The sequence below is a fragment of the Scleropages formosus genome, chromosome 16 (genome assembly GCF_900964775.1).
Source record: "Scleropages formosus chromosome 16, fSclFor1.1, whole genome shotgun sequence".
Lineage (NCBI taxonomy): Eukaryota > Metazoa > Chordata > Actinopteri > Osteoglossiformes > Osteoglossidae > Scleropages > Scleropages formosus.
In genome coordinates this window covers 9,384,816-9,411,774 of record NC_041821.1, presented here as the reverse complement: position 1 = coordinate 9,411,774, position 26,959 = coordinate 9,384,816, and the positions used below count along the sequence as shown (strand labels likewise).

Here is a 26,959-nt window from a genome sequence, read left to right as displayed (position 1 = left end):
CAAGCCCGCGCTTGAAAAGAACGCTGATGAGGAATGGAACACATTTCCGAAAAGCAGGAACACTCTTACCTCTGAATAATTTTAATTAATGTCTAATTAGTCGTAATTTTTCATGAACGCATTTCCGGCATGATGCCTTTTTGTTTCGCGACAATACGTAGTAAATTCCCACAGTGTGTGAGCTCATCCGAATGGGAACTGCAGTAAATTTCTACCTGGGTGCTGTCATCTGAACGATGCTTTTAAAACATCTCTCATTGGGGACATTTTTTTCCTTTTCTGCCATCATTTTTATTGGCTGGAAAAACCTTAAACTCTGTCATAGACACTGGGCAGATTTTCCCGCAACAGAATTTTTGCCTGAAAGAGTTAACATATCTCAGAACCACCACCTCCCCCATCTCACACACACACACACACACACACACACACACACACACACATACAGACGTACAGAGAAAAACACACACGCACACACGCACACACGCACACACACACACACACACACACACACACACACACAGCAACACACATAAAACCCAGGCACTGAGAAACAAATACACAAAGAGATGCACAAACACACACACAAACACACACACACACACACACTCAGACACACAGCAATACACACACACACAGGGACAGACAGAAAAACACACGCACACACACTCCTACACCCAGGCGCACACACTCCCTCATGCCCCCCCAAATCCCCTCAACCCCTCCCTCTCCCTTTCCTTTCTGCGCCTCCCCCCTCCCCCCCTTAGGTCAGTTAATAAGAGTGGCTGCCTGAGCCAGGCTGTCTGGAAGACTCGCGGAGCAATTTCTCCTGGGAATTGGCTCATGCAAAATGCTGCCCCGCTGAGAGAATGGAATTTTACCCACTCCAGGCCCTCCGTTGCACCCCTCTGCGGAAGGCCCAAGACACACGCTTCGGGGCTGGGGTTCGAACCCCAGCCGCATGATCTTCGGATGCAGGCCGGCCTTCCCGGACTAGGGTGCGGAGTGCGTACAAACCCAAGCCGTACCGGTTCCGTCCGCCGCATAAAGGTTTTTAAAAAATGTTAAAAATCCAGAATCGCTGGTCCTGCGGCGAAGGGAGAAGACGCGCGTTAGTCCTGGGCGCCGGCTCGCGAGGAGAGAACCCTGAGCTGCCGGGACCGTGTGATTGCACGTTTTTTGTGTTTTTTTAAGCGGTATCAAGCTCTAGTTTGTTCCCGATTGCGCAACATGTTGTGTGTGATGCGGACCAGCCTCCCTTCGCTTTCATCTCGTGGCAGGATGGAGAATAATTCCGCGATAAGCATCCACTCCAGTGTGGCCGCCTCATTAAAATTCCAATCAATAGTGAAAACTGGGAAGGAGCCAGCAATACAAACTCATTTTCCGAAATGTTAATTCAAGCCATTATCTTTAAAACCGAGCCTATCAAGTCTTGGGGTAATAATGTGAACAGTCCAGAAAATATATTAAAATAACACAAACAAAAATAAGTGAAGCTCACTTTTTTTGTTGGCCTTCCATATGCTTGGTGCCCTCGCCGCACGGCTCACCTGGAGTTGGGTTTGGAGCGGCCTGCTGATGGCAGAGGTCATGTGCTGTGTGTGTGTGTGGGTGTGTGAGGTGTCGGGGGTGGGGGTGCTGGTCTGAAGGCTGTGCCCTGCCCTCCACATCGTGTAGATGGTACCGTCCACCGCTGCAGAGCCGCTGCGTTCTCCGTTCTCCACAAGCACCAGAACCCTCGAATGGGCCGAGTCACTGGCTCTGCTCCCATCGCTTTTGCCTTCGCTGTAGGTGCCCTGCTGGACACTTACATTTATATGTAAGCACGTTCATGTAACAGACACTTCTCTCAAAAGCGACAGACACCTGAGAGTAAACAAAAGTGTATTTAACCTCAAAGATCTTTAGATATAAACACACAGCTTGGCGAAGCACAGTTGGTTTTATTCATACCAGGGTTTTCGTAGACACACGTTGCATGAGTAATGGCCCATAAAATACGTAAGAAACTGCAAGGTGAGTCTGCAAATTCAAGGAACTGCTAAGAGATCCAAAATGGGTCCAAAAACAAATGGGTTCTGAGACTGCTCTTGAATGCGGGAAGGGATTCAGCAGCCCCGAGGGCCAGAGGGAGCTTTTTCCTCTACATCGGAGCCAAAATCAAGAACTTTGATACTTTCTATTTGGGACCCCTTTTGAGTGGGACCACCCAATGACCAGACGAGGAGGAGCACGGTCGTGCTGAGGTTTAAGGAGGGATCGACCGTGTTTTAGGCTAAGTAGAGTCATGAACGAGACAAGGGCAGCCAGAGGAAGCCCATGGAGAGCAACGAGGAGGGGAGATAAACAGGAATCCTTTGGCAAGACAAGTCCTAGAAGTTTGTTGACTTTTCCTGCAAATTAACAAAGTGGGGAGCAGCCGGAGTTATACTTGTACGACCGTATTTGTGACCAGCGTGTCTTGGAAAAAGTGCAAAGTTGATCGTCCCACTCTCTGAACTCAAAACACAAACTCTGATTTTGCCTAGCAACAGTTGCTAGAATGAAGCGCAGCACAGGCTCAACAATTCGCCTCCAGCGTAACTACAACCACGCGGCCACGGCCGAACGTCTGTGACCCTTCTCGGAACACGGTCCGCGGCTGTCGCCGCATCTTTTCCACAATGGCCGAGCGGCGCGCACTTTCTTTTACCCTCCTGTACCGTATTAAGCGGAGCGGTATTCCTCACCCTGCAGTAAACCCGCTGCCGGAAACGTGGATGCGGCACAACAAACGTTCTCTGATTCATCTTCAGGTTCATCAAAGAACCAAGACACACGGCAAGTGTTGCGCAAAGTAGACGAATGTTTTACTTGTTTCCATCTCTTTCAAATAACTTAATTCAAAATGCGATTTACCATCAGTGGAAAACAGGGCGCTACCTGCTGACGACTCAGCCAGGAGAGCCCCTTAGTTGAAAAAGCTTGTCTTAGTTTGTTTCACCGATCCTTTACAAACTGCTTTCTCCAGTTCCCAACAGACGGTCTGGTCCGATCTGTCAGGTCCTTGGGGCTCAGACGAGAAGCCCCATCATGCTGTGGAATGCTGGGAAAGGGGGGGGGGGGGATTCAGAGCCATTTCAGCAGTACGCAGCTCCAGCCAACAGGGGTTTGCAATGGAAAAGCTCTCGGTTCGAAGCCGTTTCACAGATGCTTTCCTTTGCAGAGAGCGAGGAACCAAGGACTGGACCAACACTTCCTCCAACACTGCTTCATCTGAGGTGTTCCATACATCATAATAATGGCCGTTATCTATATCATGTGTCTCTTGTGCTGGTGTCACATGATTTTCACATTAACATTTATTTATTCAGATTACACTTTTCTCCCACTTACAGTACTGCGGTACATTCAATGATTTGCCCAATTACACAGCTGGGTAATTTTTACTGGAGCAATTCAGGATAAGTACCTTGCTCAAGGGTACTACAGCAGGGATTCGAACCTGACTCCTTTGAGCGCAAGGCAACGGCTCTAACCCTGCATGACCTGCAGCAATCACATGATTTCACATGACATTCCTGGGCCTTTCCGACAGAGGTGCGTTGCAGTAATTGTCTTGCGCACGTCGGCAATTATGAAAGGGAGCGGGAACGCAGGTAAGGGGACGGCTGTTTATGTTACTGTTGCCTTGGCGACTGTTCAAAAATATTATTTGCGTTTTGTTTTTCCTGAACAAAATGATTAATTGTCCCATTTAAATGGACAGATGGGAAACGCAGCATAAGGAGACAGCGGTCAGAAGTACACTGCGACACGTTGACCTTTGAAGAGCTTTCCAGCCCGGTGCTCCTCAGCGGTCCACGCCGTTGATGCGCTCGCCTTCCGTCAACACCATCTCTGAGTCCTCAGGCAGTCATCGCGAGCAGAACGAGCGCCAAACTCGGGGAAATAACACACTATTTAGCTTTGGGCTCTGCAGACGGGCTCGGTTGCGGATGCTGGTTTCGCGCGACGAGCGGCCGATTCTGCCCGTGAGACCTCGGCTTTTTGTTTGGCAGGATTCAGAAAGGCATCGGCGCAGTAATTAAGATTCATGAGGAACACGACTGTGTAGCGAGCCCAGTCTGAACGAAATAAACAATCACAAATGGATGCATTACGTCGCCACGTACCGCTATTCTGTAGCTGTTTTGTTTGCGCTGTTTCGCCGAACAATTTTTTTTTTATTGGCAAAAGAGCAAAACTGGGTGGCAACGATGCAAATACATAATCAATACGCCGGGATAATGCAAACACGTGGAAGGGTTACAAGATTTCGCAAGGATGGTTACACAACCCCATCTAAGAAGATCCAAAAGAATCAGTATATCTTATAATGTGGACCGGGATGGACAGGGGACCGGATTTCAGCGAGTCTTCGAGAAAATAGGAAAGGGGGACTTTGAGGTTTCGCCTATTCGGCTACCATTGTACAGAAACTGATTGGGGGAAAATGATGGGCTCATGACCACGGCTCCTCCTGGGAAACAGTGGCGGAGGTGTCCGCGTACGCCCGGCCGACGGCATTGTTTCGTTAACAGCTTACTTTTCGGCCTCCGAACACGGGGAAGCGTAGAGGGCAGAGTCGCACCTCGTTGAGCTACAAGGCCGACCGTTGAGTCTGAGCGATTATGAGATTTGAGACTCTCCCAAATAGGGGGATGAGTAGAGCTGTTATTCGATTATCTCAGTGGAGCACAAGCGGGCTAACAGGATGATCAGCAACTGGGTAAGGAGAGAGAAACAAAATGTTGGCCTTTCTAGGCGACGACTGCGAGAAAAATCATTCCGAGCCCTTCTGAAACCACATGAAATGTGTCTAAGTACCTTGCAGTCAGGGATGCTGCTTTACCTTCGCTTCCCCAAAAGAAGCCCGAAGGCGATGTGTTGGGGGTTTGTGTACAGGAGCATGCTGGTCAGACCGTGGTAAAAACCGTGACCTGAAACGTTTTATTCTTTAGCGTCTTCACGGCTGTTGAACCGGACAAAACAGGTAGGGTAAAACGTCAGGTATTTGACTCTGTAAGTGTGAGCGTTCTCCACACTTAACAAAAGTCCTTAAATTCCGTTACGACTTCTTGCACTTCCTGCAGCCTTCGTGCACTTCCCTTTGCTGTCACTGTAATAGAATCTTAAACTTCTGACATTACATTATTTGTGCGGCAATCAGGTTCGGTAGATACATCCATGATCATTACCAAGTGTTTTCTTTATAAAGGCACCAGCGGGGCTTCGTTGGGCACATGCAGCGTATAGCAAAGCGCTAAAGATGAACCAGGCTTCTTCTCCGCAGCCTCATGCACACGAGCTCACTTCCCCCTGCGCTCTATAGTCGTCCGCTAAGTCGGTTTGACAGGGTTCTGACTTGTGACGAGATGGGCCCCTCCCTTCCTGGGCTCTGGGCTCGTAACGGCGGGGGGAGGACTGTCTCTTGGCGGGGGCTGCGCAGTCAACGCCACGATTCCCTCGGCTGGCGGGGCCTCGTTTGGCCAATTATACAGTCTGTCTTTCTACTGCATTTCTACTGCCTTTCCATAAAGCCAGTGGGGTGGGGGTGGGGGCGGGGGCGGGGGAGGGGAGGGCCGCGGTTTCTGCCTTCCCGGGGCTTCAGGCCTTCCTCTGAAGACCCCTCAGGTTTGCTTCGGGGGTCTGGTGTCTCTTTGCAGGGAGCCAGCGTGAGCGCGTGCTGTAGAGCGTGAGAAACTTTGCACGCGTCATTCCGGTAAAATTGTGGTGTCTTCTTATTTCTGATTTTGTTCATATTTACGTTCGTTTATTCCCTTTTTGGAGTGCCAGCCCGCGCTCCCAGCGAAAAGCCGCGTGTCTCTTTTGCGCGTGCATAAACAGCCCTTCACGGGAGTGTAGCGCAGCTATGATATATGTGAGAGACGGAGACCGGAGTAAGTCTCAGCGCATCTCCCTGTTCGTGATCAGCCTAATTTGTGCTTCAAAGACACGCTTGCGTATTTGCGTGCGCTGCCCGTCCTCTTTGTGCTTCTTCGCGCAACGGCTGGATCAAAACTGCGCGAGAAGTGGGGACTGTTTAATGAAGGCGGCCGTTACTCTCCCGCGGTGGTCTCCTTCTGAACGTCGAGGACCGAAGTCGCCGGGAAGGAAACACGTCGGAGGCTAATGAGAAGATCCGCCGCACATTCCCGTCACGTAGGAGCCGGCCTACCCAAAGCTACGCTCTGCTCCATAACCTCGGAGATACACGCTCGCTCCTGCCCACACGCTCTTTTAAACCTATTCATTTTCTGGTTCTCTCTACCGCCTTGACTTTTCTAGATTCGGGTTCTTTTAAACAATTTTACTGAGGGGGAAGGATGACTCAAACTTGTCAAAATACGTAGGGTCTGCTGTACTAATGACTTTGATAATGGTGACGGTTTTTGTCGCAACACGGTTTCCTTCGTGTGCAACGCGGTTTCCTTCGTGTTTAATCAAAATCGACTTTGAAACAGTCCGAATAGGATCTTTCGTGCGTCTGCTCAGTTGGTAAAGCACCACTGCTATTTAACATAAAAGGTGGGGCACGGCCTGCGGAGCAGGCCCCGATTGGATGCTCTCGTTCTCCGGGGGCGGGGCACAGCGCCAGATCCCATCGCCGATGATACCAGCAGTATCCCCAGTCTTTCCATCCTTAGGCATATTTGTTTGGCAATGAGATTTGCCACAAAACGTAAAAGCTCCGGAACTCTGCGTGGGTTGCGGCTGAGGAAGTGTTTTAGCTGTGAAATGAGAGCGTGCATCAAATTCGGTCCTGCGTATGAACACATGACTCAGGAGATTACTTGAGCAAAAACGCATTTCCTGTCTCCTCTCATCAGTTCCCTCATCATGAATGTCGCTGAGTGCTTAATTACAATATTTAAAAATAATATTACTTTTAAAATGTAATTATTTTTCCGTGATTCAAAGTTTAGAAATTAGTTGATAAATTATATATGTGCAATGTATATATAATATAATATAATATAATAATATTTTTCTTTTTTTAAAGCAATTAAATTAATATGGATATTTAATAGCATAAATACCCATATGGAAACCTTTGACACACCGTAGTACTTACTTCACTCTACGAGCAGAACCCTGCATTGGACCTCAACGGCTCGTTCATTCCCAGGCTTTACTGACCACACGGCTGCATGTCATGAAATATTTAAGCTCCTCTATACTGTTTCTTAAAAATTTCTGACACATTTTCTTTGTCTTTAGCCTATATTGCGAGGTGTTTCGGCTGATGGTTCAGTTCTGAAATGAGAGAGAGAGATGTAAAAGTGACAGACTGCAGCAGCACATTTACATTTAGCCGATGCTTTTCTCCACAGCAACTCGCGGTGTTAAGATGCTTACAATTATTTATCCATTTATACAGCTGGGAAATTTTACCAGAGTAATTTAGGCTAAGCACCTTGCTCGAGGGTACTACAGCGGGAGGACAGATTCAAACCTGTGATCTTTGGGTCCATACGCTACCAGCTGCCCCAGAAAAGCCAGTATGGTTTGTTTTACTGGCCTGGCGAAGCCCTCACAGCATAATTTCCCCACGTAATGAGGGAAAACAGCACATGGGAGACTACCGGAAAGAAGGGCTTCCGGTGCATCCTTAGCAGAATGGAGTCAGTTCTTGGAGATGGGCGTTGTGGATGGATGAGCTATCTCACCCGAACTCTCTTAGCAGCTTGACCATCGAGGAGCCACAAGAGACGACGCTGACCCCGATGGCGTATGAGGGAAAGGGATGCGCAAGTAGTTCCATCGGCGCTGCGGGACCCTTCCACTAGATCAGTATCAAGCTCCTTTACTGCCACCCTGCTGTGCTTTGCTCTGTTTACCGCAGCGCCGGCCCTGACGCAGTGCACGCGGACGGCTTAGCGCGGCTCTGAAGTGGCCCCGGATGCCCCGATAAGCGTCTCCCACATCTTAAGAGTGAGCAGGGGAGCTGGGGGAGGGGGGGGGGGGGGCCGTGGTACCAGACCGGCAGTCCAAATCCCAGTAGGAATCTGAGAATCTCACATCGCCAGATATGGTCCCAGCGGTTCTGAGGACAAACAATGGGGCTCCCTGAAGGCGGTTTTCCTTGGAGAGAAGGAGCCAAACGTTCCCTCAAAGAACCTCTGTTGGTAAAATGTCGACCGTCCAAAAAAAAAAAGGAGAACAAAGGGGGGGGAGATGGTAGCAATACAATAGAAGCATTGTTTCGCTTCGGCAATCTGAACGCAAGTCCAAGGCTGGTAATTCAAGACAGCGTGGGGGTCCTCCGATCTCTCCTCTCGGAACCGGGGGTAACGTCTCTACTATGTTGTTCACTTCATTCGCCCAAACGTGAGTCACTCTTAGCGAGAGCCCCGAAAACGCAGCGCGGAGTGGATCGGAATGCACGCGCCACGCTGTTCGAGCTCAGCCCCGGAGTCAAGCGTATGCAAAAATATTAGCTAAGAGCATCTTCCAGCAGATGGGCCGAGCTGAGCGCCGCCGCACCGCCGCACCGCCGCTCCCAGTCAGAGCCTGCGAAAGCGTAATTGAATTACAATTGACGTGCTATGTGAAACCCAGACTTCAGCCTCCGCACGCGCTCAGGGCCTCGGAACCGGCTACCCGGCCTGTTGATTGGTGTTATTGTGCTCCTGCTTAAAGACCCGGACCACCGCTCTCCCTCCACAACTTTTTGTTCTGCATTTCAAATCGCTGTGCCAGTGACTATATTTTTTTTTATCACGCTAGACCTCGGGCTGTTTAAATATCTATTTTTTCCCTCCTGCTGAGATTAAATGTGAATAAGAATGTACCTGGCGGTTTTGAAAACATTCATACACGCACTGGCTTCTGCGCTGGACTGTGCCCAGAAGATGAATGTGTGTGCACATCTCTGACAACCCAATTACTTCACGTTGCGTTCGGGTAAAGGGGGGGGGGGGCCCCCCCACACACCCTTATCTCAATTTTTACAGTTCATTCATGGAGCGGCTAAGGCTGCGCGGCCGTCCCCGTGTGAGGGACGGCGGAGTCTCGGACTAGGAACCGTACCGTCCCCGAACTGAAATCTCGCTGCATGAATTCAATGGAAAGAAGCCATTTAGAGTCTCACTGAGGCTTGCGTGACGTTTCCAGTCTTCATATTGCAGAGGGGATCTGCGTTTACTGAAAAACCAGAGTTCTTAGCCTGGGAGTGGAGAAAATTAAAGGACAAAAGAGGATATAAAAGGAGATATTTAAGCGAAATTAAAGCCAGACATAAATTATGTGTCGATGCATCGCAATCATTTCTCCATAAAGCCGTGCTCGTTTGATTATTTTTATTTGTTACTAGACGATATCGTATATGCTGGCCTGGGTGAGCGTCTGTGTACACTCTACCATACGTGTGCATCGTAATGCGTCTTACGGTCGGGTCTGTAAACTCAACATTCAGTGTACTGTAGGTCCGCTTTTACCACAGCCAAAGATGCTTGGGTCTGTTTTCTATAACTGGCAAAAAAAAAAGCTTCCCAAAAATTATGCTTATACTTTTTCGTTGGCTGCGAGCATCAAGGAAATAGAGAACGAGAATGGAGAAAATACATTTTAAAATACAGTAGAAAACTTTGACCCCACTGGGCTGGTGGCCTATCCACTGAGTACCCGTCCTAGCCTGATGCTCAGCAGTTCTAGGATAGGTACAGGACCTCCGCAACCCTGATGAGGACAAGTGGTTAACGTGAGTGAGCGAGTGAGTGAGAAAGCAGTGGTTAGTCCTTTACAGCAGTCATCTTCATCTATATTAAAAACTGACAGGTGACAGACAAGAACTGCTTTAATGCTTAGTCATACACAAGCATCCTTCAATTTACAAACACTTAACCGAAACTTCCATATAGAGTTAAGTGACAGCTTTCTCCAAAGAAACTTCCAGTGTTAAGGTATTTACAGCTGTCTACTCATTCACACAGCAGGGTAATTTCACCCAAGTGGTTTGAGGGTAAACACCTTCCTTAAGGGTACTACAGGCAGAGCTGGGTACGGAACCCACAACCTTTAGAGCCAAAGGCTGGAGCACTAACCACTACACTACCAGCTGTCCCTGTATCATAGCCATTGGCTTCTGACACCCAATTTTGGAAGAAAAGCTCTGCGTAACGAAATTCATCCGAAGGCTGGCCGGAATCGCGAGACTGTACTGTAGCGGACACGTCTGCTTCCAGATCCTTCCATCTGCGTTAGTAACGTGGCCTTAATTTCATAAATCGAATGGCGCCTGTATTCAGATGTTCATTGACTTTATCAATTCACAAACTCCCGACGCCACTTCAAACCAGTCTGCACAAACGCAATATTGCAAAGAGAAAAATCGGAATCCATCGAAAGAGACAAGAATGCATCCTTATTCTAGTGATGGAGAAAGTGTCGGCTACATGAATAAATGTAAATGCAAATGTAGCTGTAACTATATATGACATTTCTTCAATGCATGCTTGTATCATATATAGAAAAGGAGACTTGACCCTTTATTTTAAGTTCTTCGTGTCTCTGAGCACTACACATGCCTCTGGGGAAATAAGACCTTATTAGAAGACTGTTGTTCATCGATCACCTGTGTTCTGCCGCGACCATGGCAAACACTCAAGGGGTTAACCGGAAACTCATTCTTTAATGAGCACGAAGGACGCTTATTTTTAAACTCCTGGATGCAAAGCCATCTCGTGTCGCTCAGGCCGGTGCGACTGTTTGCATTTCGGTGGGCAGGTTGTCCTTTCGCTGTTTTTCCTTTCCTCTTTGTTCTGATGCAATTAATGCTAATGTCCCGTGAAGCGTGCCGCTATTTTACAGCTCCACTTATTCCCGAGAAGTGCGCGTGTAACTTTCCACTTTTTACGTCGCAACTGTGGGGCATTTCCCTCCGACCCCCGAACACCGCAGCGGAAAAATCCCCACGCGTTGCTAATGCAGCGATGGAACATAAATTTTTGGGGAGAGAACAATACGACTTTTTTTTTTTTGCAGCATGCAGTGGGGGGGGGGGGGGGGGGGGGGGGGGGGGGGCATGTTTCTGAAAATGTTTCGCTGGGTAAAACATTTCCTGAAAAAAAAAAAAAAAACAAAAAACAAAGATTCCAGGCTTGTCTTGCTTTGCAGCCGCATCCTGTGTTCTTAGATGTGGTGTTGCCATGGCAACCTCAACTTGGTGACCTCGTTATTTCAACCTAATCCTGCTCTGAAATTATAGTTGCTCCACCCTTTTGCCTGGCTGGCCTGATAACATAATCATGGTAAATGAAGATGGGGGAGAAACAGCGGGATGTATTCCCCGCGTAGCATGGGATGGGCACTGATGTGTCTGGGAAAAACACGGAAACAATTACAAATGCACTTTACACACTTTGTGCCTACAGAATTTGCATTTCCTCATCCCAAATTATATGATCCCCCCCAAAACTGTGGTGTGACTGGTAATCCAAAATTTACCAGCAGAGAGAGACTCAAAATATGACAAGCACGGAAGTTGTGGGACAAGTCTAATGCAAAATACAATGAACCCGCATGAAATTCTTGTATTGCAGTTTTTTAATGATACTGCTCGTTTGTTTTTTTTATTATTCTAGAAAAATCTCAGTCTTGCTCAAAAGACCCTAACTGCCAAAGACAAGTGGTTTACCATGAAATCCTTACAGAGCGCAGTAAAAGGCTGCAGCTACAGGTACAGCTACATTTTTTCGAATGCAATTCATTTAAAGCTCTGCTTTAAAATGCTTTTCTACTCTCATGCAGCTCTGCTGTTGTAAAATGTTATTAATATTCCACACTGCTGATCACTTTATTTTTTGGATGCTATTCAAACTCACATGAGACCTGTCCAGAAGATACGTGCCGTTCTGTTGCGAAATTTGAACTTATGCTAATGACTTGGAGAGGTATTTAATTCATTCAAATAAATGTTCTAAATAGTGGTGTGAAAAAAAGGAGTTATTTAGAGTATCCTCTTTGACCATTTAGGGAATTTGTCAGGGCTTGAAAACATGAAGTATATCATGTAGAAGTTTTTACTGTCCTTTCATAAAAACCTGATGCCTTTACCCTCATAAAGGGTGCAGAAAAAGGCTTTGAACCAACAACCCTCAATTTACGAGTCCTCCTTTATGTTCATATAGACCAGGACTGTAATGCATATGAAACGGTAGATATTAAGGGATGAAACTTCATAACATCATTTCATGCAACACTCTGCTTTTCATGCATCTTCCTACAGTGACACAGATTTATGCATCAGATATACAGACGATACATTTTCATTCTTTACTTTTGGTGTTATTCACCCAGCGGAAGAGCTGCAACTAACGAAAGAGCTGCAAACTTGAAATTTGCTGCGGAAATGTAGTTGCGCTCGTGAAATGCTTGCTCTAAAGAAAACGCCAGCTCATGGAGGGCTAGAAAAACTGCAATGTGGATGCTGAAAAATGTTTATTTCGCCGTCTTTTTGGCAGCCGATATTGCTGCTTCAAGCAAGACCATCCAGTGTTTTTCCATCTCTGAAATGATATATGATATTCATGTCATTTAGCAGATATTATTATTATTATTATTATTATTATTATTATCTTTCTTGATACCTCCACCAGATCACTTGTCATATTTGAATCATGTCAACAGCTGGATGTTTTTCTGGATGTTCAGAATTTTTTTTTACAACTTGTTGATCTGCAACAGATAATGAAATCAAATAAATTATGACGGCACTATGAAATATAAAGTCAATCTTTTTTTTTTTTAAACTCAAGGCAGCAGCGCTGAGAAAACACCCCTTAGACGTTCACATATGTTGCGCCGCGCACCGTGGCAGTGTGAGTGTTTTCCTCCGTTTGCCTCCGGTGGGAACCTCACTCCAGCTGAGCGTTCCCTCGCTGCTCTCACACTGCACCATTGTGCCGGAGAAGGGAACCATGTGGCAGGACATGTGGTATGCGGGGGTCCCGGGCCATCGTACGGTCCTTTTCTGCTGCCTGAAAGACGGAAGGCTCCCCCACATGACCCGGAGTTCAGTGCACCGCACCAACGTCGCGGAAAACCGCCGGGTTCACTTGCCTGCGAGCCACGGGATTCTCGAGAGGCCTATCGCAAAGGGGGGTGGAGAGCTGGGGTGGGGCCGGACCTCAAACTTGCCTCGTGACCCGGACTGCACCCGGCAAACGGGCCCTGCCGCGGTCTTTCGGGCGTTCCCGGTCGTAACCGTGGAGAGCGAAGCCTTCGATGCATCGGCCCGCAAGAACACCCGCGCCGTCGCCGTGAGGACCGGTCGCGACCGCTTGTGACCTGCAGCTGGCCTGAGGACCGCTGTCCTGCGCTCACGTCCACCGCCACACAGTCAAGCCAGCGGGGGTAAAAGAGGGATCGGCGATCCCTCCCGACATTCGATCTCGGCCCACGTGTGGCGAAGCCATCGGAGATCCTGCAGAAATCCTTAATGGTCTGTTGAGCGTTCAGTTGCGCGATGGGCGCCGGGTCCCCGAGGTGTGACGTACCTGTCACCGCGCTCCCGCGGCTGCCGTCCCGACGCACGTAACGCGGGACAAGTGGCGCTTCATCGGGGTCGAGCGGCTCCCGAGCTTTCGGATGGGACGCTAGACCGTCCGCTATAATAAGACCCTTGTGAGCATGGCCAGATGCCGAGGGAGGGGGGCAGACTTACTGAGACACCGACACACTCGCTGACTGACCAAGCAGGGACCAGGTGAACTCTCCAGGGCTTTTGGAATCAGTTTTTTCTTTTTTTAAATGACATGTAAAAAAAAAAGTCTGTTTTGAACCATCTGCTGGAATTTTAAGGGAGCCCTACCCCTCAGCAGTGAGGCTGTCATAATTCTCAAGTGGAGCACAAACACACACTGAAACCACTTCCCTCGCACATGGGCCTGGTCTCACTTCAATTTTTTACATTCGTTCAGCTCACACTTCCCTCCAAAGCAACTTACAGTGTTTTACCTGTTTGTACAGCTGTTTAATTTTTGCCAGAGCAATGCAGGGTAAGCACCTTACTCTAGGGTACTATAGTAGGAGGTGGGATTCAACCCTGGGTCCACTGATTGAAAGGCAGCAACCTTAACCACTGCGCCACCTGCTGGCCCTCTGAGCCAAATGAGATCATGGAAATCTTATGTCTTAAACAAGAATGTTACCAGCCTTCACCTTTGGTTTGACCCGGTGGTGGAGGAGCGCAAAGCATAGCTCATGTTTCCAGTCCCGACCACTTTAATTCCCAGCATTCATAGAGGCAGGCAGGCTCCACTGCGGCATGCCGTGTGCCACGCTGAATGCATCACACCGCCATTCATCGACAGGCTTTAAGGACCTATAAGAATGACCAAGTTAAATGCATTAAAGGCATTTTCCATGCAGACTGCGAACAGCTTATTACGTTTATCACATCTTGATCATTCGCCGCTTTTGTTATTCCACAGCCTGTTCCTTTACGGCGGCGTCTCCTGCGCGTCCGGCCTCGGAAGGCCTGGCCTTTTGCGGCTTTCTTCGGCCCAGTCAGACGAAACGTTCATTTTGCTCTACAACGAAAAAACACCAAGGGGGGGGAGTCCTTTCTGCTCACGGAACACACTCCCATTTGGCCATCGGTAAACATATTAACATGCGACGCTGCGCAAGGGAGCTCAGTGTGTGTGTGCGTGTGTGTGCGTGTGTGTGCGCGCGCGCGAGTCCGAGACCGCGTGGCTGTGAATCAAATTACAGTGTCTTCCACTTAAATTTGCATAAAATGAAAATATTACTAGTGTCCAAGGGTAAACTGATTACCATGGAACATAAAAGTGTAAGCCGTAACCTCCTCCCTCAGCCAAAGCAGGCCACCTATTAGGCAGCGCCACCTAGCGGTGGGAAGGGGAATTTTTTTTTTCTGTTGCTCGAGAACAAAAACAATGATGACACAGTGCGAAAGGCGCTGGTTTTTAATGCAGAACATGTCAGGCTCAGATCAATAGCAACGCCCAGTATAGCGTTTGCTTCTAACGCTGCGACGGAACAGATTGTACAGAAACATAGTGAGTATAGGCAATAAAATATTTTAGAGAATCAGACGTGATGGACAAGGGTCGTGTGGATTTTCGGTGGTAAACCAAAGGCGACCACGTGGAGCCTTCGCAAAAAGCAGGGGAACCTCTGAGATAACAGTTTAGGGAAATTCTGCTACTCTCTGTCTCGCTTTGGGTGGCACAGCGGTGCAGCAGGTGGTGCTGGTGCCTGGACCGTGGGATCACGCACACTCACGCACCATCTGAAACCATCTGCTTGTCCCATACGGGGTCACGGGGAGCCGGAGCCTAACCCGGCAACAGAGGGCGTAAGGCCGGAGGGGGAGGGGACACACCCAGGACGGGATGCCAGTCCACCACAGGGCACCCCAAGCGGGACTTGAACCCCAGACCCACCGGAGAGTAGGACCCGGTCCAACCCACTGTGGAATCAGACTGCGGGATCAAAACGAGTCGGTGTGTGTGGAGTTTGCGTGTTCGTGTGAGTTTCCTCTCCTCCCAGAGTCCAAAGACATGTGTTTCCACTCAAGTGATCACTCTAAAGTGCCTGTACCGTGTGTGTGAATGAGTGAGTGAATGCCTCGTAAAAGGTGCGTCCTGCTCACGCCCTATGCGCCCGCGATAGGCTCTGGACCACCATGACCCTGCACTGCTCAAGCCTTTATTGGTAATGATCGATGTGTTCGTTTTGCTGGTTTGTTCTGGAGGTAGAGAGCGATCGAAAGCACTTCGGTGTGGTGGGTCACTGAACCCAAACCCCAGCGGTTCCGATCTGAAGGTAGGTTGTCTGTATTTATAGTGAGCGGTGTTGGTCTCACCACGTCTCCCAGAGCCACAGAGCAAACAGCGGCTCCGGACCCGGGGTTCGCCGGGTCTCGACACGGGTCGGCCCCCCGGTGGCCGACGCCGGGGCCCCCGAGCCCCGTCGGGAGCACGGGCCGAGCGCCATCTGTTCCCCCGCCGCACGCGGCGCCGTCACCGCGCGGCAAACTCAATAGCTTCCACATGGCCGCCCGGTGATCTGAGAGCGAAGGGCGCACATGGCCTGCGCCAAAGGCCTGCTTTCATCAAGGAGTTTCCCTTCAGGCATTTTCTTTCGGTGCGCTGTCCGGTCGACTTAAATCTCCTTAAATCGCCAAAGCAAAACGCAGCATTGGGCTGCGAGAATCAAACATTTTTTTTTTAAAGTTTGGGAAAAGTTGCTTTTGAGTGGCTGTTGTAATTAGATGGTACACGACAGCAGTTATGACTATTAATGAATACAAATATGAACAGCAAGCCCTCATAGTTATTTTGTAACGTCCACAGCTACAGTATCGATAATAGGCAATTCGTGGTTAAAAATATGAATTCCTCCCGGATTCCAGTACGGATGTTGCTTCACAAAATTGACGTTAAACGTTCGTTTGAAAGACTGAATGGCCGGCACTGAGGAAAGATGGAAGTCACCAATAAAAGAAAGAATTCCGCAACGTAACATTTTCATTAAATTCAACTACATTCCTTGTCTGGTTGTAACGACAGAAGAAAATAATATCATGCAAAAACAGCTCTGGGTGCCATAAATTATGTGATCTTACTGCAAATGAAAGGCAGCAGTCGGATAAATAAGCACTGAAGCTTTTTTGTATCGAACCCCGGAGGCGTGCTTGACAACAAGGTTTCGTGTAATTCAGTGCATGCAGACCATGTAAAATATGCCATTATACATATGTGAATTAATTGCAGCGCCTTGAGAAATATGCCTGGCTTGAGAAGGCAGAAGTTCTCCCATTAATGAGAATTATTATGATTTATAACGGTGCACATGTCTGCATCCGTAAACAATTGTTGCGTCAGTTTTATCTGTACTTTCGGAGCCTTCGCTCTGTTTGAAATCCGACGCCAGATCCCAAACCCATAAAAACATACCCTTCATGATAATACACTGAAAAAAATGGAAAGCAGCTCGACTGAAAATACAAAAACAATACATTTGCAATCGACTTAATACATGTATGTTTGAGATGAGAACATAATTATGTTTCATGAAGTCCAAGTGAAATTCAACACAGTCATCAAAAAGTGATACGATCACGCCGTAATAAAAATTTTCCAATCTATTTAAACTTCTAAGAGACGGTGTTCACTCAACATGATTTTTACTGCTTGTTCAATTTACTTAATTAAAATTAGTTAATGCGACACAATTCTTTTGCATTTTCTCTCAATTTCATTGTGTACAATCCATCTATGTTCACTTAATCCAGTTGTGTTGGGCCTACGTGAATAATATTTGTAGGATCAGTGTATTGATGAAACTGAACTGAAAAAGGGAGGCTCTATTAAAAATATATATCTGTTTATATACTATATTGTACGTGGGGGTGCGGTGGCACAGTGGGTTGGACTGGGTCCTGCTCTCCGGTGGGTCTGGGGTTCGAGTCCCGCTTGGGGTGCCTTGTGACAGACTGGCGTCCTGTCCTGGGTGTGTCCCCTCCCCCTCCGACCTTACGCCCTGTGTTACCGGGTTAGGCTCCGTGACCCTGTATGGGATGAGCGGTTCAGAAAATGTGTGTGTGATATATAGTTACAATTTATTATATAGTTTAATATGCTATCATTTTATTAAATATACATGAATGACACGTAATTAATAATAAATATAATTAATAATGTTATGCAGATGACACAGGGATACATGTTTTTTCTGTGTTGTTTTCTCGGAAAAAGGAGAAAACCTGAAGCTTGTTTTCGAGATGATAAAAAACAAGACAGAAAATGTTGGCTTCAGTATCATGTTCCAAGTCTGAACTGCTTGCGAATGCGTGTTTCCACTAAGGTTTATCAGAGCTTCAACAGCCCAGGATCACTTCTCGCCGCATAAACACTTGACTTTTGGGAAATTGCTGATCATTTCAGGGAATAGGTGATGTTCCTAAGGATGCCGTAAATCTGTGGATTTTGTAAAGCACTATGATTGTTGTCTTATGTACGCACCATGCCAGAGGATTATATTTAATGTATGAAGTGGTGTGAGGTCTACGCTGCAGTATACCTGTGGCTGAGGGTGGGGGGGTCTTTAGCAGCTGAACTTGTATTTTTAATGAGAATCGTTTCATAAGTTCTTGTGTGGGAAGTAGGAAGACACTTATTGACTATACAATGGCTTCTGGGGACATCTGAGTGGCGTAAGTTCATCTCTTGCGTTCATAGATTTCCCAGTGAACAAATGCTGTTGGGGGAGAGGGGGGTGGTCACAATTACATTGCTGAATTCAACATTTGTAAGGATATGGTATAATGTTAATCACAATATTTTTATGCATTAATACTGAAAATATCCAGTCTTTCTGGCTATTTCAAAGGCAAAACATCTTATTATACAGTATATCAGTCTATTACTTGGGATATGTTCATATTATGAGCAGAAGAGGTGGGCAGCCAATGGTACTTGAACCCTCTGAGGTTTATTTTTCTCAAGTCCTTAAGCAGGGACTTGTTTTCCCTTTCCGTTGCCAGATGGCTTGTTTCGGATCAGTGCATTAGCATCTACCTTCTTTATTTTGACTATTTTATTGTCAACTATGTGTCATGTGCTCTTTGGTCAGTGCTCTGCAGCACATGGCCCAAAGAAGCAGCTTGCAAAATAAACTGAATATGTTCAAATGTTTCTTTGAAATGCATCATGCTAATAGTTAATATTTATTTCAGCGTAAACTTTCAGCAGTGTTACATTAAAGGAAAACATAAGGCTGAGAAATGGAACTCATGTTTGGTGAAACTGCCCATATTTTTGCTTGAGTAAAAGCGCCCCCTAGTGGTAATTGGTGTATTGTAGAGAAATTGATATCAGCTGGACTTTCTCCCCTTTCCTTCCCTGATACACAACTTGTGCAAATGTCAGCAGCCCAGGATCACATCAGAAAAACACCCTGGATCAAAGTGCAGTTCAGCAAGTTTAATTTCGCAGGACTGTAACGCACACACATAAACATAAACACACACAACGTAATGGCAGTGCGATGCCTTTATTCCAACGTTTCACAGACATTCTGAGATTCCGAGTAAAACGATGTGGTGACAAACACACTATGGATCAAAAAATATCAGTAAACTATGGCACCAGCAACCATTTTTTTTTTTTTTTTTTAAAAAAAAAAGAAAGAAATCTACTTCTCTCAAGCAACCAAATACCCCCATGACCGTGTGAGGCACACACACTCGACAGGCTGGTTTAAACACACCGTTAAGGCCACATGTGGGAATCTACTGCACTCGACACGTAACACTTGACAGCATTTTTACTAGATTTTTGGCTCAAGGGTTTTTGCGACATCTAAGAGTTCAGCAGAGAACTAAACCCACAGCGTCTGGGAATTAAGGGGCGGGGCTAGAGACTAGGGCGAGGCAAAGCAGGGTTGCTCACGCTCCCTCTGTCACCTCCACCCTCCGCCCTCCTTCACTTCTGCAGGGGCGTGACCTCGGTCTTCCCACTCACTGTCACCAGCTGCACGAGGCTTCCCGATGCGGGCCGGTCCGCTCCGGTCGTCCAGCTGTAGAACATTCTGGAAGGCAGGCAAGATGGCGTGGCTGCCTAAGAAAGGGCACTCTCTTCCTGCACTGCTAATCCCTCATGGTTAATTCTGTCAACGCCTCTCACAAGTATTAGGAGTTTAATCAAATGCCATCTAATCTGTGTGGAGCGCAGGGACGACCGCTGGGCCCCACAGGGAGCAGTTTTCTCAGGTACTACAGTATACAGAGGACAACCTGAGCATTGTGATCACAAGGGCAGTAGGTAGCATAGCAGGTTTGAGTCCCCCCCTCCTGCTGTAGTACGCCTGAGCGTCGCACAAATCCTTAACTGACACCGTAAAAATCACCCAGCTCTACAAATGGTCAAATTATTGTAAATTATTTTTCTGTAAATAATTTATTTTTATGCTTACTATATAAATATTTAGTATATAAATACTAAATCATACCTTAATAGAGGGTTAATAGACATCTTAAAAGACATTTGCTTCATGGCTAATTAGTACTTTAAAATATCAAGCCAACATTTTAAGATGCATTGGAGGCAAGCATTAAATTAACAAATAATAATAGTAATAATACTTAATTTGAACTCCACTTCTCTAAGTGATGCAAGCAATTTACTTTCATCGTTAACCACCAAATCCAACATCTGCATCTAATGTTCCATGCTACGGTTAAATGTAGTAATTTTTTAAACATCATGGATTAATGCTGATGATAAATTTGCAAATCATTACTTTCAAATGTAAATAGAACTAATTAGAGCTCAATAAGAATCAACACATTTGATTCATTCTTTAGAAAATCTACCAGAAATGCAGCAAAATATATGAAAAATCACCATGTATTCAAATATATGTGTGTGTATCATCCAACTATATATATATATATATATATATATATATATATATATATATATACACACACACACACACACACACACACACACACACACACACACACACACACACACACACACACACACACACACAGTATATTATAAACACTTATATATACATACATATATATATAGTTGGATGATATAACAATCACCCCCTCCCCCACGGGCACTGTCAGCCACAATAAGCTGGGAATAAGCAGGAGATCTTATCACAGTGCAATACGTCAAACACACACACACACACACACACACACACACACACACACACTCTCTCTTACTCAGCCACAAAGTCCAGCGGTGTCCAGGAGCTAAAGTCTGCGTCAGGCATCGATTTTCTGTTCATCGGGGTATCCAAGGTAACGCTGCGAGAGGCACATCGGGCTGTTAGCAGTGTGAGGCTGGGTTACACACAGATCATACATGTTTCATTCAGGAACGTTCTATCATATCCAGGCACCATCAACCACAGCACAACATAAATCCTCAGAACATTAAGATATTAAGATCAGGAATGTCATTTATTTACAACCCTCTTTGACATCCTTTGGTGTTATTTCAGGGTCCACAACCATAATGAGAGGGATTCCTGCATGTTTACAGCCACCACGGTTTGAGGCTTGCCCACAGAATGCACGGAATTAATTCAGAGGTGTAATTATTGCAGTTATTAATCAGGGAAATTATTCAGGGGTGTGAAAAGAACTTATTTTCCCAAAACTGCACACAAGTCCTTCAAAGAGGGGGCAGAGCAGGAATGCAGGATGGCCCCTTTGTGTAACCATGTTCCTGTGGGTAAATGTGCAAAGTCATGGCTCTAACTGCAAACAGATGCGTGCCGTGCCCACGCGGAGCCCGGGGGGGGCACCGTCTCACTGAAATAAGACCCCAGCCTTCAAACTCATAACCTCATGGTGTGTTCCACCAAACACAAGCGTATGCTTGACTTTGAAAATAATGAGACAAGTGTCACTGTGATCACCAACACAATTATAAGTGAGGTGACATGAGTGGATGTTTCTCTCGTTCTGTAAACAGGTCAGCCCGTCCCATGGACCCCGCCCGTTATCACAGCACTCACGGCATGATGGCCACTGCGACGGAGCCCGAGGGCAGGCCACTATTCTCCGCAGCCAGGCTTCGACAGAGCTGGTGGACGGCAGCCTTGGCCATGCCGTAGCCCACCATGCCTGCGGGGAGACAAGGGCACAGCAGCTGAGCTCCACGAGACCCCAGGGTGGAACCAGGGCCTGACGGAGCATCCGTCACGAGGCGAGAGAACTGGGACCCAGCAGGGCCAGGCCGTCACCGCAGCTTTACGCACAACACGGTTTTTGTCGCAAATGCAACTATGGTTCAACCTCATGTGACCCCACCAACAGGGATGGGGGTCCGGTCATGCAACTGACCCCTCATTCCAGAACACCATATATTCCGTATCTTGTATTTAAAAAAAAAAAAAAAAATGCAATTTTGTTATGATAATAATTGCATAGTTTGTAAATAAAATGTTTTATTTAACACATTAAGAGTTACTGCCTTGGTAATCACTTTAAAATATTTACTTTTATAGCAACTTGGGCTTCACGTCACTGACAAACCAGCCAAAACAAAAGTGAAGAATGACCGCAATACTGTATCGGAACATCGTGCAGCATTTGAAACACCTTCTTCTCAGATCAGCATTTAAAACATAAAATATATTACGAAAGATATGGTCAAAACACATTAAAGAAATAATAGTGCGCATGGGACTGTCCGGTCATTTCATCATTCGGTCACACAGGTCCGGTCATTGCGGACAAACTGAACCTCTTACTCTAAAGTCAAACAAGTTAAACAGCAACAGACGATACTATTCACCTTCTCGTATACGGTATTGCGCCATGTATTTTTGCGGCCGTACACCAAATATTGTGTTTTTCTGAAGAACTTAATGTCATGAAGCAGAAGGAAAAAGAGAGATGCAGGAAGTGGGTTCAATGAGATTTGGTGCTTGTGCTGCTGATGTCTGCTTTTAATCACAAGCACTCTCCCGAAACGGCTCCAGGGCACCCCGTGTCAAACCCACCACCAACCCCCAACTCTTCAAACAAAACCCTCCCTTTACTCACGGACCAATGAGACTGAGGGGTGGGGGACTCGCTCCTAGACCGTTCAGACAATGTGCTCAGGCTTGTATGTCACATGTCCTATTCACATTTATTTCTTTAGCTGATGCTTTTCTCCAATGTGACTTACAGTGTTAAACTAACTACCGCTTTGTTTTAATTTAATCTAATCTACTGGAGCAATTTTGGTTAAGTACCTTCCTCAAAGGTACTACGGCAGGAGGTGGGATTTAAACCTATGCCCTTCAAGTCTCTAACCACTGCACCACCTGCTGTTTATTTAAATGGATGCATACATTTATTTATCTGATGCTTCTCTCTAAATCAACTTACAATGTTAAAATACCTAAAATTATTTACCCATTTATACAGCTGGTTAATTTTACTGGAGAAATTAGGGTAAGTACCTTGCTCAAGGTACACTTTGACAGTTACTATAGGTGTAAAGCTGAATGTATTATTGTAGTTCTTGCAAAAATTATAACGGCAACGCTTTGCAGCTGAACACGAGGCTAAGAGCATTGTGTGCATCTGCAGGGGGTAACACTGGGGTCACGGTAGGGGTCACGCTCTGTACCACAGTAAGCCTGGTCAGCATCCTCTCTGTCAGGTTCCAGACTTTGCTAATCCACAATGGAAGGTCAGGGCCGTGACCCTGCACCTATAAAACATCAAAGTAGCTCCATAAATTGCAGATATTGCTGTTGTATGACCTGTTCCAAGGAGTCCCAAACACAATTGTGCTTTTATTTTTATTACTTGCCATTTTTTTTCCTTATATTTAGCTACCTTGACACCTTTGTCCAAGGCAACTTACTATGCCAAATAACCAAGTTCATATAGCAGTGTATTCATACTGTATGAATTCAGGGTAAATACCTTTATCAGAGGTACTGCAGCAAGAGTGGGATTTGAACCAACAACCCTGCACTTAACAGAGCAATAGCACTAAACAGTACATTTACTTCTACATTTATTCATTAATTTAGCAGATGCTTTTCTCAAAAGTAATAAATGGCTCACCTTCAAATAAATTTTACATATGTACTTAAAGTGATATTTTTATTAACCTGAAATAATCATCTGATGCTACACACATATACTGAAAACTGAGTTTATTTGAGGTATAAAACAAGCAGTGGAGCACCTTCACAAGACCAGCTACTATTCTTGCAAATATATAAATTACAGCAGCGTTGACAGCGAGTGATTGCGATTCATCCTTTTAATTTCCTGGACAACAGCTGTGTCATTGTTTGTGTGTCTGCCACATGCGCACTCATTCATTCGATTTGTTTGGCTTGTACTGAAATAACCCGAGTGCCACATCATCGACGGCCTGAATGAAACAACGAGCAGCATCGGTGATTTGGACAGAACCGAACATGTGTTCCTCTGTCTAGGGCTGCTTGCTGAAGGTAAATGGGAAATCACGGTGAATCTTACCAGGGGTCCCCTCGAGGGCCGCTTTGGCCCCCGCCAGCGTGAGCAAGCCCCCTTCCTTTAAGTGCTTTGCGGCCAAGTGACTGGAGATGGTCGAGGTCCAGACGCTCTGCTTCCACATCAAGTCCGAGTTCTTGTACAGGGCTTTGGTAAAAGATCACAGAGGAGAACAGGAGTGAGGAAATGCCAACCCCCACTCCCTGCCCCGCTGATGATCAACCACAAAATAACAATGACTTTCTAAGCAATTTTCATGTTGCTCCTGTGTAACAACTGCTCTGATTAATTTTGACTTCCACGTTCATAACCTACATCTTTACTGGTTTTTAAGCTCCAACATTGTGCCGGGCGCATTAGTCCGCCTAGGTGACGTTCGTACCTTTGGCCTTGGCACTGCCGCCAGCCCATCCCCCTGCCACGCACAGGATGGCGTCCACTTTTTTCTCGCCCAGCAACTGGGAAACATCTGCTGTCACCTGCAGTAGAACAACAGACACCCCCGTGGAGTCACCTGTCACAGTATTCTGGGTTATTATATCTCAGAGAGGCAAAACATCAAAGTGCAGTACATTTCAAACTGTTGTCCCCCAGGTGGTTTCCAAAGAAACTGAAAGAATAGCAAAGACACATTTTCTGCCATGGTTTGATCTTCCTGAATTAATTTCTCTTTAAATGTGTTGCACGGACACATCCTGTTGTCAGTGTAACGTGTAACAATATCAAACCCCCAGTGTCACTGTGATGTGTAATAATATCGGACCCCAGTGTCAGCGTTATGTGTAACACAGGGACAGCTGGTAGCATAATAGATAGCATTGCTGCCTTTGGACCCAAAAGGCACAGGTTTGAATCCCATCTCCAGCTGTACTGCTACCCTTGAGCAAAGTACTTGTCCTGTAGTAAAATTACCCAGCTGTGTGAACAATTGTAAGGCAGCCAAATAAATGAATGTAATGTAATAATACCAGAGCTCAGTGCCAATAAGATGTGACATAAAATCAGCCCCCAGTGTGATGTGTGATACAGGGACAGCTGATACCATGGTGGTGTGAGCGCTGCCTTAGATGCAAAAGTGACAGGTTCGAATCCCACCTCCAGATGTAGTACCAAAGTACCCAAGCTGTGTAAATAACTGTAGTCAGCTGAATGAGTGAAATGTAATAATATGATTATCATTTACGATATTATGTTATGAGAGTCACAGCGACAACACAACGTGGTCCCCACCTGGTCCGCCTGCTCAGTGAACGACTCGGTCAATTTGACCAGCACGTTCGCGTTCGCCTCCTCGTTGGCCGTGACGTCAATACTCGCCACCCACTGCAAATAATAATAAAAACAAGCTGTTTAAAAACATCACACATCACGTGCGAAAGAAAGAGCTGATGTTCTGCGGGGTAGTACGGTAATTTGCACAGTAAAACCAAGTCCAAAGTGCCCTGGAGAAAACTGCCAGCTAACTGAACAACAAGTAATAGGAAATAAATAATAAAAAGAAGAGCCAGACTTCACTCGAACGAATTAGCGCCATTAGCTGTGTCGCGTGCATGAAAATCGTTGATCGAGCGGTTACTAGCGATTAGAACGTGCACCGTGCGGTGCACGCGCTGCATCCACACACACACCACCGCTCGTCAGGCTGCGCGCAGCGCTCCATTCCGTCTCGTGCCACCGGGAGCTCCGTTTCCCGCCGGACTCACCCAGCTCTTGGCTCGGAAGTGCTGCACGCAGGCAGAGCCGAGCGCGCCTCGCCCTCCATACACGATCACGCGCTGTGCCTCCGCTGCTGCCATCCCGTCCGACCCGAACGACTACAAGCAAACCCCGAGTCTTCCGTCATCCGCCGCCGCCACTAACCCCACACATGGACACGCCCACCGACACGGCCACCAATCAGGGAGGGGCACCTCGCACTCGTGGGTGGAGCGGCATCACGGGCTGGGCGGCGGAGCTCGTTCTATAGTCTCTTTTAAATCGTAATAAAGTTTACGGAGTACTATTTTCTCGTTTTCATTAACACTACAGTAGCTGATTTCGGTGATGCAGGGATGGGACACAATCCATCCAGGGCAGTCTCTCTCAATCTCTGCCCCCCTCACACACACACACACACACACACAAATTCACTTAAACGCACACATCTTTGCTGCGTTGAAGAAAAACGGTTAGGGAACCGTGGGGCAAATAACATACAATTAACTTTTAAGTAGTACCTATATAAAATAAAATAACCATAAATAAAATCATCATAAATAGCCACTGAAACGTTTCGTTAGTTCTTAATATGTAAATAATCATTTTTCAATTGTCATTTTCAATGGACAAAATACAGAAATTGAAACAGACATTTTTTACATTTTTAAATCCACTGTTTATGTGCATTGGCATGAAATGTATGTATTAATCATTGGTACATATTGTATCCTGTATGTGCCTGTGAGTAGTCTTGTCAAGTACCTTGTATATTGTCTCTGTTTCATTTATTCTGGCCAATCGCATAAAACAACTGGGGAAGTCAATCAATGTCTGAAATTCTAATTAAATGTGCTTTGTTACTGTCGCCTCTATTAGTTGTGGTGCCCGACTTCAGTTTTTATTCCCTCAACGGTATGATTTAAGGACCATTAAACGCTGGCCTCCGGCTGATGGTTTACGGCTCTGGTGTGAAGCTTTGTGGCGTGGAAGAAATTCCCATTTTCCCGGCCGAGGGTTGACATTTCAAAGGTGCAGATGTACTTTAACTTAAGGCCGTTTGCGCCAACGGTGGTGAACGGGGCATCGATAGGAAGACGGTTAAAAATTCAATTAACATTTAACACTGACGTGTGTTCCCCCCGTAGCGGCCACTCCGATGCGCAGCTGGTCGCTGGTGGACCATGTGAGGTCTCCTGGTGAACACTGGGAGGTGGAGCTGGAGCTGTAGGAGATAGAATTTCCTCCTGTCCA

At 46.5% G+C, this 26,959-nt stretch overlaps 1 protein-coding gene across 1 annotated transcript; it reads right to left on the bottom strand.

Moving 5' to 3' along the window:
* Nucleotides 1-19,034: 19,034 nt before the first annotated feature.
* On the bottom strand, nt 19,035-25,860 carry LOC108924403 (dihydropteridine reductase-like). The gene is made up of 7 exons (XM_018735721.2): nt 25,714-25,860; nt 25,241-25,333; nt 24,393-24,489; nt 24,017-24,157; nt 21,541-21,649; nt 20,741-20,824; nt 19,035-19,587 (listed from the first exon to the last, which is right to left on the bottom strand). The coding sequence occupies exons 1-7, from the start codon at nt 25,804-25,806 to the stop codon at nt 19,482-19,484; spliced, it is 723 nt and encodes a 240-aa protein (XP_018591237.1). The 5' UTR covers nt 25,807-25,860; the 3' UTR covers nt 19,035-19,481.
* Nucleotides 25,861-26,959: the final 1,099 nt, after the last annotated feature.